General features: G+C 44.0%; 1 protein-coding gene across 3 annotated transcripts in view; it reads left to right on the forward strand.

Moving 5' to 3' along the window:
• LOC149333850 ((3R)-3-hydroxyacyl-CoA dehydrogenase-like) overlaps positions 1 to 8,504 on the forward strand; it is a 60,678-nt gene extending 52,174 nt beyond the window's left edge. For all 3 annotated transcript variants that reach the window (XM_089558817.1, XM_089558818.1, XM_089558816.1), the window contains exons 3-4: positions 7,335 to 7,543; positions 8,106 to 8,504. In XM_089558817.1, coding sequence (XP_089414943.1) covers positions 7,335 to 7,543; positions 8,106 to 8,504 — 608 coding nt within the window. The remainder of the gene's footprint in view (positions 1 to 7,334; positions 7,544 to 8,105) is intronic.
• The last annotated feature ends 5,002 nt before the right edge of the window (positions 8,505 to 13,506 follow it).

Here is a 13,506-nt window from a genome sequence, read left to right on the forward strand (position 1 = left end):
ATGGGGCCGCGCGGCGCACGACGTCCGCGTACGTGACTGGCTGGACAGGAGTCGTGTACGGCGCGGGATCGTATGGGGTCCGTTGCGGCGCCGGCACAGCTGCAGCGTCTTGTGCCCTGAGTGCCTGTCGGACTTCCTCGCGGATGACGCTGGTGACGGAATCGACGCGAGGGGCAAAGGTGGCTTGAAGGTGCTGCAGCTCCTCGCGGACCACGGAACGGATGAGTTCGCGAAGGGAGTCAGGATTCGTCCTGGGATCATGGTCGAACCGGTCCAACGTTGATAGAGTCGACGTTTGGCGCAGTTGCCGGTCGTACTGATGGGATCTTTGCTGCAGCAATTTCTCCATGTGCACGGCGTCGGCCAGGAATTCCGCGACGGTGTTGGGCGGGTTCCGCACGAGGCCGGAAAAGAGCTGGTCTTTTACGCCGCGCATCAGGTGCCGCAGCTTTTTTTCTTCAGGCATGGCCGGATCGGCGCGATGGCAGAGACGCTTGACATCCTCGACGTACATGGCAACCCCCGCATTGGGAAGCTGAATTCGAGAGGACAGTGCACGCTCTGCGCACTCCCTGCGGTCGCTGTTGGCGTACGTACTCAGGAGCTGGCGTCGAAAGTCCGGCCACGTAGAGAAAGTAGTCTCATGGTTTTCGAACCACGTTCGTGCAGAGTCTTCAAGGCTGAAGTAAACGTTACGCAGCTTTGTAGCGTCGTCCCAGCAGTTAAAGGTCGCGACCCGTTCGTAGTGAGCCAAACAGTCTTCGGCATCTTCAAACAGGTCGCCGTGAAAGGGCTTAGGCGTGCGTGGAGTCTGAAGGGTGAGATAGGTGGGGCTGGCTGCAGGGACAGTCGTAGGCAGGGCGGGCAGTGGCGTCGCCATGAGTGGAGTGGTAGTTGAAGGCGCGCTTGCAATAGGAAGGGCCTCGGGGGACAGGCCGCGGATCCTCCGGCTGGCACGATGGACAGGGGTGGTCACAAGAGGCGGACGCGTCGAGACGTCCTCAGTAGTAGGGAGCATCGGCCGCACCTCCACCAGTGTCACGACCAGAGGAGCCGTGAAGGTAGACGTCGAGAAGAACCCAAGACCGGGAGCCTTCTTTTAATTATGGAGCCAGCTTCCACGACACAGAACAGAACAGCGCGCCACGAGAGCCCACCGCCGCTTCGTCGTCGTCTTCGACTCAGCGCGGAGGCCGCGCGGCGCGTTAGGCGCGTGGCAATATGGTCATAATTTGGCCTGGGCATAATATGGTTGCAGACGAGCGGACATGGCAATACTATCATAGGCACGGGAAAAATACAGGATGATGGAAGAGTAGAAAAACGTACTGTGCCCTTCCACAGTCCCCTGTTTTTCTGGCAGTGCCTTGCATTTATAATATTTCAGGTAGAGTAGATGATGATGCTCAGAAATCTTGGATCACTTGCGGTGAGGAGTTTCTTATCTCCACTTTCATTTTCCGTGCAGTTAAGATGAGTAAATTCCATCCCGCCCGGCATTACAACTCGTAACCATAGACACTTTTGTTTTGAAATTTTTCATGAATATATACCAATTTTTATTTTCATATAATAACGTGCACGCCGCCAAGGAAAAAAATCAGCATGGCGGCAGCTGGTGGATCCTTTCTCCTTCTTACAAGCAAAAGCACAAGGACAACTGCACGCAAAAAGCGATGAATAAAATGCATTTCTATATAACTTTTTATATAACATTTTTATATAACTATATATATAGATTTTAAAATTATGAGCCCTTCATAGTATGATCTTATGATTTAGTTATTTCATATTGTTTCTTTAGTACACCACTAAAAAATGCTTCCCTAACGTAGTCAGTGGGCGCCTTCTCTCCTGGTTTACAGGTCCCCTTTTCTTGTAAAGGCTTTCAAATTCGGGGGACCTCCATTTGCAGCAGCGCAAATCTGTCCAGTAAATCCATCCCTTTGACCTGCATGTTTTTGTATTGTTCCAGTACGCATAATATGAAGCTTTTAGCGGACAAATGTACTTGGAGGGTGCTTTGAAATTCCATCGATGCGCGTCTCGAGTGACAGGGGCTTTGAGTTATTCGCATGGTTGCGAACCCTTTCTTCGTAAATTTCATTGCGCTTTTGGAGGACCCCTTCTCAACGGGCTTTGATTTGTGGCTCTATGCTTGCACATACACTTGTCAGTGATTTATATTTGGCAGTCTTTGAAACAACTAAGATTTTATAAAAATAAAAACGCACCGACTGCTAATTTCTGTTTAGATTTCAGTTCCTTAAAGGTTGTTCCACTTAATATGATGTATGGTGTCAGTAAGGGGACATCTTTAAACGTCTTGAAAGCAGAACTAATGCCTTGAATATTTCTTAAGTTCTGTAAGTGAATCGATTTGCTTAAACGAATTAGAATTTTAAAAACAAACAGGAATCCAAAAAAGCGTTCTGAGAGTATGTCTATACACTTCTACTCAGATTAGAGAAAACAGGCAGGCGTTTGTAATTGCGGGGGCGACGCCTTTGCAGGCTATAACTCGTGCTGTTCCCGTCGTATCTTGGGCCGTTCTCTTAATGCGTATATAATTCATTGAGTAACCAACGAAAGTCGAACTCATATATGTGCAATGTCGACAAGCATATATCTCCTTGAACGATCTGGTAAATCGAAGCAATTTCGCCTCCAACTATTTATTTCATTTATTTATTTATTTCAGAATACTGCAGGCCACTGCTTCGTCCAAGCAGGAGTGAACTTGCATTGTTACATAACCAAAAGAATAAAATTATTCAATATTAGCAGCACACGGATACCAAAAGAATAAAACCGAAAGAATAAACTTATACAATGTTAGCAGCGCACAGATGCCAAAAGAATAAACTTATACAGTATTAGCAGCACACGGATACAAAACATACATATAAGCAATATTAGCAGGTAAGTAGACGATTTAACGCATCAGAAAAATTTTGAGAGGAAAAAACAGGTTCCGGTAACGAATTCCAATCTTGCACTGTTCTAGGGAAAAAAACTGTATTTAAACTATTAGTTTTGGCGAAAAGGGGAGTAAGTGAATGTTCATGAACGTTCCGAGTCCTTCTCACTAGAGGACGCTTAATGCACTCCGGAAGCTTCAGTTTATTTTTACCTGTTAAACTATTAAAGAAGAATACCAATCTATTAATCTTTCGGCGGATTTCTAGTGTAGGAATGTTATTTGACATCATTAACTGCGAGGGAGAGTCTTCCCTTTTGTATTTTCTATATGTAAACCTAACCGCTTTCTTATTGACTTTTTCAAGGACCATTATGTCCTTTTTCGTGTACGGGTCCCACACGACTGAAGCATATTCAATAAAGACCAAACACAAGTTTCGTAAGCCAATTTTTTCATGTGCGCTGGGGCAGTTTTTAGCTTTCTTCGTAAAACCCAAAGCTTTCGCATGTAGAAATATTAGTAATGTGTGACGACCATTTTAACTTACTGTCGAGTGTTACACCTAAATATTTATATTTCTCAACTTCCAAAATCCTATTACCGCGAATAAGGTAAGGCGGCAAACTGGGAGACTTTTTTCTAGTTATACGTAAGACAATTGTTTTTCAGTATTAAGTTCCATAGCCTATTTAAGACACCATTCTTCAATGGCAAAAACTGCTTTTTGTACACAGCTGTGGTCATGTTCGGATGAAATTTGTTTAAACACAACACAGTCGTCTGCGAATAACTTAACAGAAACATCTTCAGGTACAACCGCAACTAAATCATTGACATATATTAAAAACAACAATGGCCCAAGCACACTTCCCTGGGGAACTCCTGAATGAACACTAACAACACTAGAAGCGGTTTTATTAATTTCCACATATTGTCGTCTGTCTGTAAGATAAGCTTGAATCCACTGAATGATAAAAAAGGCACACCCATACATTCCATCTTATAGAGAAGTTTGAAATCTGGCACCTTATCAAAGGCCTTGCTGAAATAAAAAAAACCACGTCCGTTTGCCCGGACATATCAAGCACCCGCGCAAAGTCGTGCACAGCCAGAACAGTCTGAGTAACTGTGGATAACCCCTGCCTAAACCCATGCTGACAATCAGACAGAAGATTATGATCACTCAGGAACTTTCGCAGGTAGCCGGCTACAGTATGCTCCAACATGATTTGAAACTGACAATCGATCACCTTTTTTATATACAGGAACCACACGTGCTATTTTCCAATCTGAAGGAAGTTTTCCGCATGCTAATGATAGTTTAAAGATGTCTGTGAGGCAGCCTCACAATTGTTCTGCGTATCGCCTCAAAAATACATTCGGAAGACCATCGGGTCCAGCGGATTTTTTAGTGTCCAGTTTCAAGAGCATCGCCAGGACACCCTCACGAGTCACTTCAGTGCCCTCCTCTGGTGCAGCCGCTGCTTTTATTTCATATTCATTTAATTCTGAAAACACCTCGTAGAAATACTGATTAAATTTCTCAGCTATTTCGACAGCGTCCGTGATAAACGTGTCGCTAACTTTTATTTTGTTAAGTGCATCTTTGGGTTTACTCAAGTGCCGCCAAAATTTCTGCGGATCAGACTTTAGCAATTCTGCTAAAGTGTGCGAAAAATATTTAGTCCTGGGGCAGCTCACTTCTGATAACAGGTCATGTTTGATGCCTTAAACAGCGGCGTTGACGTCCCATGCTTTTTACATCTCTTAAGTCTACGCTTAATGTGTATAATTTCACGAGTAATCCACGGATGATTCCGCTTTCTAAATGTTTTTCTGTCTGGAACGTAATCTTTAATGCAATGCCTAAGCACATTAGTGAACCGTTGTCAAGAGCTTTCCACATCACATGTAATCACAAGATTTTCTTCAATATAGCCAATAATCGCCACATCGTCAGCTCGACTAAATTCCTTAACTGTAGCAATATCAAGCGCGTGTGTTTTTTATTTTTCAAGATTCCAGGAAAAAAAAATAACTTATGATCAGATATACCGGGTTCAATTGTAACCGTTCCTTCTCTAAATCTTTCGCTAATGAACAGCAGGTCAAGAACTGATGTTTCTCGACTACATTAAGTAATTATTTGATCAAGACCAAAAGCAAGCATAACATTAAGGATAATATCGCTCGCATGCGATAATCCAAAAGACAGATTGTTCCAATTTAATAAAGGCAAATTAAAGTCACCCGTTACAATCACATTCTTGTTTCGTAACAACAATCGACCATACAATTTACTCAAGAAGCTTTCAGCAGCATCTGGAGCACGATAAACTGCACACAAATGAAACGTTGTTTCCTTCACTTTGATTTTCAAAAAAAGGCTTTCATGCTCAGCAATCTGGCTTTCGACGTCAACATCGACACAGGATTTAACAACAGCAATACCACCCCCTCTAGATCCTCGGTCTCGCCGATATAACCAATAACCTGGTGGGACGATGTCATCGTCACTGATTTGCTCGTGTAGCCAGGTTTCAGTTATGAGCACACGTGCGGATCCAAAGAGAGCAAACATTCTTCCAGTTTTTCTGTTTTGTTTACAACGCTTCTTGCATTGAGAGAAACTAACCACACATCGGACGTATCTGGCCATTAACTTTCAGATAAAGATGTGGTGTTGCGTTCTATCAATCTCCTAGAGTTTAGAACAGTATCTCATTCATAGTACCGCCCATCAACCTTCAACTTGTCATAAATCAGGAAACCTCACCTCCAGCCTTTTTTTCAAGTTTTGCACTTTGCCTAAGATGCTTGCGTTTGCACAACGTTTCTGCGCAGTAGTCATTATCGATTATAATGTTTTCTCCTTTTAGTTTAGACACATTGCTTTTCCCTGTAGTCCTGAAAGTACATTATGACAGGGCGATTACAAGAACTTTTCCCCATTCTATGAATTCGAGTTACAGATGAACACTGCACTCCCAATTTAGCGGAAAAAACATCATCGATAACTTTCCTGCGCAAATCCGACTCTGATTCAATAGGATCTTCCTGTACGCCAAAAACAATCAAATTTGACCTCCGACTTCTATCTTCTAAAACTTCAAGCCTAGCTTGATGCCGTGCAAGTGCGTCCTGCACACCATTCAAAGCTGTGCTTATGTTTTCAATTTTATCTGTTCTCATCCGCAGCTCTTTTACGCTTGCCTCTGTGTTATTTAAGCGATCACCAAAGTTGCCCAGTGCCCTTTCTGTAGCCTCTAAACGAAGCCTAATGTCTTTCTGCCCCTCAATGAGTGTCTGAAACATTTCATCAACTGGCCTGGATTCATCTCTATATCTCCACAAATAAGCAGCATACATGAGCAATAGCAGCTATAGGCACAGTTTAGACATGTGCGTGGGCATGACAAGAGAACAAGAAACCGATCGTCAGATCATATGGTGCGAACATAACTTACCTGTACCAGGAAAAGACGTAGCATTTTGAGCACCTTGCTTGCAGCGCTTTCGCCGCGCCCACTGAAGACGGACGGGTGCGGTGCCGAATTTATAGGGCCAAGGGTCGGTGACGTCACGGTCGACAGCGTCCGATATTCACGCACCTGTGGCGTCCCCACGGCGACGGTGCTGCCCGATGTGCTATCTTTGATGACCAATTCTTCTGTTGTGGCTTGATGAAGCTTGGCGATAGTCTACGAAGGTGCATGCGTACTTGCCAGCAGCAGGACCTGCACCAGGAAAAGACGTAGCATTTTGAGCGCCTTGCTTGCAGCGCTTTCGCTGCGCCCACTCGCACAAGTGTGGCCCTAAATTTTTGATGCACTCAATCAAACTGCTGCTACTACAGTAAGTCAATGTCAAAAGCAAAGTATTTTATTTGGCCAGCATTGTTTGCAAAGGGGCCACACAAAAAGGCAAAAAAAAAGTAACGCCTGACTCACTGCCGGCCTCCTCTGCACTCCCAATGCACATCTCTTACCACTGTATGGTCACGGATCAGTTTTCCATAACTTTTCAACAATATCATCATCCTGAAAATAAATTGTTAAAACGACAGTTACAGAAATAAGAAAAAGTAAATACCACAAAATATACACATCTTTAAAAAATTATATTTAGTGAATTAGCAAAGTACATGAAACAAAACCAGAAGTATAAAAGACAATTCCATACAAAGATATATTTTATGCCCATACTTAGAACACTGCAAAAAAATTACCAAGGTTGCAAAGTCATAATTAAGCCTTGTCATTATATGCTTGCACTTAACCACACTTTATAATAATTCTCATGACTATATAGAGATCATTAGAGAAATCACTGTTCTGGTATGATAATTCAGACTAATACAGATTGTCTGATTCGCATCCCCAACGGCTAAATCTCTGCAACTTGCCTACAGTCACACAGGGTTGTCCCAGCCACCTGGCAGTGCAAGTGGACGTCAGTGATGCAGCTTCGGTGGAGCGGCTCTTCGATGCTGTCAAGGGTTTCAGCCAAGTGGCCGCAAGCATCGTTGTTAACTGCGCCGGGTTCGCTGACCCGAAAATGCCGACCTCTGTCGATATCAGTGAGGACATCTTCGACAAAACGGTGGGGGTGAATTTCAAGGTGAGTCTACAAGGGCAGCTTTTTGCTCCCATTATCGTAATTAGCAGGCGAGCAAAATCCACTGGAATATCCCACGGCTGGCCTCTTTGAGTAAAACCCAGCATCTTCTGATATCTACTGGAAGTTCTTTACTATTCACATTGCTCCAATATTTTAGCGGAATCCTCCAGTTGGAGCTGATTCGTAATACGGGAGCAATTACTCATTCGCATCCTCCCAATCACAGCCTTATGGCCACAAAGCAAAGGTATACGTACAGCTTTCTCAGAAACTTTGCGGTTAAAAAAAAAATCCTGGTCCGGGGTTTGAACCTGCGGCCACCGCTTCACCGGAGCAGTCGCTACTTAAAAACTGCATTTGAAGATAAGCCAAACGTGGTGGCGGCGAAGAGTCAGGCTAGCGGATGATATTAGGAAGTGTCGAGGATGCGGTAGTTACAGTTAACTCAGGACAGCGCTAAAAGAATGTCCATGGGAGAAGCCCTCGTTCTGCTGTGGACGAGCTTTGGACTGCATTCTAATCGGTAAGAAAGCATCGATCCATATTTCCTTCTTCCATGCAGGGCACGTTCCTCGTGAGCCGAGCTGCTGCGCGTGCCATGCTCGATGCCGGCGTCACCGACGGCGTCATCGTGAACGTCGCCAGTCGCGCTGCCAACGGCGCCTCGCCACGACTCTCCGTGTACGGTGCATGCAAGGCCGCCGTCATCTCCTTCACGCGAAGCATGGCCGCCGAGCTGGCACCGCGGGGCATCCGCTGCAACGCCGTGCTGCCAGGGCTGACGGACACGCCTCCCGTTCTCGGCATGCCCGAAGAAATGCGACGCGCCGCATGCTCGCAGATACCACTGGGACGCACAGCGCAGCCCAGAGAAGTGGCCGAAGTGGTCGTATTTCTCTGCTGCCCACAGAGCTCTTACGTGGTAGGCTCCGCAATCACGGTGGCCGGGGGAAGGCAATAAAAACAAAAATGCTACTTTTTCACGTCAGAATAGAAAAAATACTGACTATCGCGCCGATCAAGGGTTCGTTCTGTTAGCGGGAAAGCAGTCATGCACTCACCAACATCGGCCAAGAATCTTGACATCTCTGGATTTTGTGCCGTTGCAAGCAACAGTGACGCCAGGGTAGGTTAAAAAATCAATCATATCAACATCTACTATTGGGAGTCGAATCAGCGGCGGCGCGAATAAATCACCTTCGCAGAGCGCTGCCCGAGAGAACTAGGCTATTGACACTTTTTTTTCAACATGTTGTTTATTACAATAATATGATATTTTGCGTACATGAGTTACCTACAAACATTACAGAAACAGAGGCCATCAACACGCCTAAGCAACGAAGCACGATAAAAGCGTCAATGCAGAGCACGTACTACATAGCTAATACATTGTAATACGACACATGTAAGCAACAAAGACCTACAAAAAGGGCAATGAAAAACACAGCACTCAGAATGAGCGCCATTGGGGTTCAAACTCGGTCCGGGCATATAATTCCTTTAGGTGCACAATCATTCTACTGAAATGGCCTTTACCAAAAACAACACGCTCTCAATGTCGGTCCATCATGCATGTTTTTCACAGGCTGTTCAAAGTAATTAGAACGACATATCAAAGGGTTCATCAAAGAATCACAGTACAGTGAGATATCGCACTGAATGTGCCATCAAATTAAGTGGTTTTTCAAGGTCCGTTGCACGATGCTTCTGAAGAGCATTGCATCTTTACAATCAATGAATCAATGCTCAATCGTTTCAGGAGCATCACAAAGGCGAGAATTAACCGCATACACAAACATACCCTTTTTCTCTACGCATGTTTTAACCGGTATGTTAACCGGTGTGTCCGTGTGTATCTTAAAGCTCCCATTTTACGTAACGTTTTAGTACACGTCCCAGTACAGTAATATACATAGAACGGCATATGGGTGGAGAGAAGAGCTTACAATTAAATCCTTGTCAAACATTTCCTCTGCTCTCCAAAAAGGAACTCACGAAAGAAACGAACAAGAAGGAACCGAACAGCCAAATACACCAGATATCGACGCTCTTCCCGCCCTCACTGTACCGTTCTGTCTGCTTTGGGGCCATGGGTCATGATGTTTTAAAGCGAGTGCGTAAAATGCAAATTTCTCCTTGCACCAAAACATTTCCTGTAAATTACACACCGAAATTCTACCTGTCAACATGTGGCTCGATAGGAAAAACATTTTTGTCTTCTGTAAACTGTCGCTTGTGCAATGTGCCTGAAACAATTGAACATTGTTTTTAGACTCTTAGGAAAATGGGGCTAACAGGGGGCGAGAGGTTAGTCTTCTTGGAGACTAACTGACCTGCCAATGGCATTCGTTTTCGGGACTAACTGCAAAGCATGTAACTGTTGGTCCCTTTGGAAAGGGTGCAACGGTTGGTTAGTCCCCGGGAGCAGACGTTTAATGAAAAAGCGCAAACGACGCGCGATTCTTAGCGCAATTTATTCATTCATTCATTCAGAATTTATTTAAGACAACGAAAAGGTTGTCCAGGGTGACGTGGCAAAAGGCATACTTTGCCTGACGAGGCCACGCCACCCGGATGACAGGCGGCACCACAGGCTACAAAAACCAAGAAAGAGCATTACATAATAGAACACACATTCAATATATTTTTACACAATACATAAGACATCCTTACAAAACACAGGCTTTCGGCGGAAAAACAAACAGCATACTTCAAAACACAATTCGACCATAGCAGTATTTACAAAACATACACTAGTGATAGGTATACGTTCAGTTTTCACCTTTAAGGTTCATTTATGAGCATTGCTTTAATTAACATTTTGTATTTACGTATAGAGGGAGTGCTGCGTACTGTATCCAGAATAATAGGGTATTGATTAATTAAGTCAGGAATTTGCCATCCTAGCCTCTGAAAACCGTAATTTGTGCGTACACGAGGTGTTTCCATACATTGTTTCCGAAGTTCGTATGTGCTAAGTTTAGTGTGATAGGTGGTTTCGAAGGTTATTTTGTCTAGTTTGTACTGGCGTAATATTTCCAGACATAGTTTGTATGTGTGCAGTTTACTTATTTCTAGTATTCCATAAGACCTAAACAAAGGCCGGCAGCTGTGCAATAACTGTATTTTCCCAATAGCTCGTAATGCCCGCTTTTGAATTGCAAAGAGGGAATCTCGATTTGTTTGTGTCGTCGTTAACCATACAAGGGAACAGTAGCTTAAACGGGAATGTATTAATGAATAGTATATTTGCCGCTTTATGGACGCCGGGAGATAATATCTCAATTTGTTTAAAATGCCAACCGCCCGACAAAGATCACTTCGAAGCTGATCAACATGCGAATTCCAAGAGAGATTTTCTTGAAACAGAACACCTAGAAAACGAATTTGCGAGCACTGTTTCAGCTGAGTGTTTTCAAAGTTTAAGTTTAGGTTGTCAGGAGCTTTTACACCTTTTGCTCTGAAGAGAATGTATTTGGTCTTACTAGCATTTAATTGCATCCTGTTTAGTTTTAACCATGTACTCAAGCCGGTCAACCAATAGTTAGCCTTTCTTTCGAGCGCGTAGGGGTCAATACCTGAGAAAAAGACATTAGTGTCATCAGCGTACAACACTAGGTTTTCGCTGCCTGGTATATTCACAATATCATTCAGGTATAAAATAAAGAGTACAGGTCCGAGAATAGATCCCTGAGGCACACCATATTTTATTGTTTTTACGTGTGAGGCTGCAGCATTTATGACAGTAAATTGCTCTCTTGACGTTAAATAGCTCTCAATTAAAGTCAACGACACGCCACGGAATCCGTAAAATGGAAGCTTTCTTATTAGAACATCGTGCTGAACACAGTCGAATGCCTTTCTGAAGTCGAGGAAAATTCCCAGGGTGTGTGCCTTTTCTTCAATGTTGTTTAGAATTTTTTCCTTTATCCCAAGGAGTGCGGTTTCGGCTGATCTATCTTTCCTAAAGCCAAATTGCTCATCGGCTATAATATTTTGCGCGGTGAGAAATCGGACGAATCTTTTGTTTATAACCTGTTCGGCTACCTTTGCAAATACTGGTAGTACTGATATAGGCCTATAATTTGTTAGTTCGTTCGCGGGGCCACCCTTGTGCACAACAGTCACTTTGGCCAGTTTCATTTTCTGCGGAAAAACGCCCGTAGATAAAATAATGTTGCAAATATGAGAGAGCGGGCAACTGATTATTTCACCTACAGCCTTTAGAGGTTTCGGTTTAATTTCATCTGCTCCTGGAGCACAGCCATTTTTTAGTGTCAGAATAATATCCAGCACTTCACGTTCGTCGGTGGGTGCTAAAAACAATGTGTTTGCGGCGTTCGATGCAATGAACTGCTCGCATGGTGAATCAACTGAATTCCCATCGCATGATCCGACTGCAATGAAATGGTCATTAAATAAATTTGCGACTTCGTTGTCAGTCATAGCATCGTTTTGATACGGAACCTTTTTGTGCTGGAAGTTTTTCGAGAGTACCTCCCTCACGGTTTGCCACATTTGCCACATTTAGAGCGGGATAGTTTCCGACAGAACTTGACACACATATCAACGATAAAGGAAACAGAAATAAACATACAACCTTTGTGTTACGAACCGAGCGCGGATATTACTAGGCCACCACAGCAGCCGGTGCAAGTCAGAAAATAAAAGCGTTATATGCGATACACACACATTGTCTGTCTTTTCCGCTGAAATTGTTATCAAACGTATTGCTGTTTAGAGCGCAGTATGGTTTGCAACAACCTACGGCAAGCCTTAATGCGCACGCACAATGGTCTAAATCGCGTTTTGGCCAAAAAAGAAGCGCTGAACTGTGTATGCATTGCGGCCGGTACAACAGTTGTTTTCATTTCGTTTTTTTTTTGCGTATAAAGTGGTCTTATTTCTTGCAATTGCACATTACAGCCTGTTGAAAACAAATATAGAAGGCGATGGCTCACTTCGTTTTTGTTTCTGGCGGACAGCGCGGTGACAGAGAATTGACTGCTTGCCACTCACCGATTCGCTAAGGATCGCCGATACTTACCCAGTATCACATAAGCTGGTAAACGAACGGAAACGATATAAAACAACGTGTACTCGCTCAACCCTAACCTCTACAACTCACAGTCGACTCGTATTGAAGCTCGTAGTATTTGTTTATGCCCTTGCACAGCTGCCAGCCGTTTCGGTTGCACGAAGCCTTTTTCTCACGCAAAAGCGTCTATCCGCTTCGTTACGGGCAGCGGCGGTGCTCTCACTGGCCTCAGACGACATCCTGCGCTTCAAACATCGAGTACTATTGCAGTCGAGGTCTTCTCGCGCGATTTTCGCGTGCTGCTATGCTGCGATCCCCCCCCCCCCCCCCCCGTTAGTCTCTTTCTCGGCCGTGTACATAAAATAAAAGCAAAGACTCGATATTGTTTTGGGATGTGTTGCAGAGGACGCTGCAGAAAGATTTTCACCTAAATTCCTACAGTGTGCGCTACCTTGTTGTTTCCCAACCTGACTCGAACCCCTATGATATGATTCTTCTGATTGGACTTCATAGCCTTTGGAAAACGCGCATGCAAGACCGCAACGTTGAACCTGTTGGTTCGCCCAGAATTCATTTTAGCCGAATGTTGGTGCAGGTAACGGACGTTTACAAAGAATTTGACTTTTTATCCGATTGGTTTCCTCTTCTGATGCGCTATATATCCTTGCTGACTTTTTAGTTTTGTCATGTTTTCTATCATGTTTGTGCCACGTAGCGCCTACCTAGGTGCTCTGTAAATAGTTTTTTTGTGTGTGTGTGCATACACACATATATATGTATATATATCCTTTCTGCACATAACCGTGTAGAATAAATACCATGAAAGAAAAAAGTAGGTCGGTGTAGCGCAGTGTTTAGCATACTCGGAGGTGGAACGGAATGGTTCGAATCTCGCCGTGCACAAAATTTTAGGATTTTTTTTCTG

The sequence above is a fragment of the Amblyomma mixtum genome, chromosome 8 (assembly GCF_055824585.1).
Source record: "Amblyomma mixtum isolate Tamu chromosome 8, ASM5582458v1, whole genome shotgun sequence".
In the NCBI taxonomy this organism is placed as follows: Eukaryota; Metazoa; Arthropoda; class Arachnida; order Ixodida; family Ixodidae; genus Amblyomma; species Amblyomma mixtum.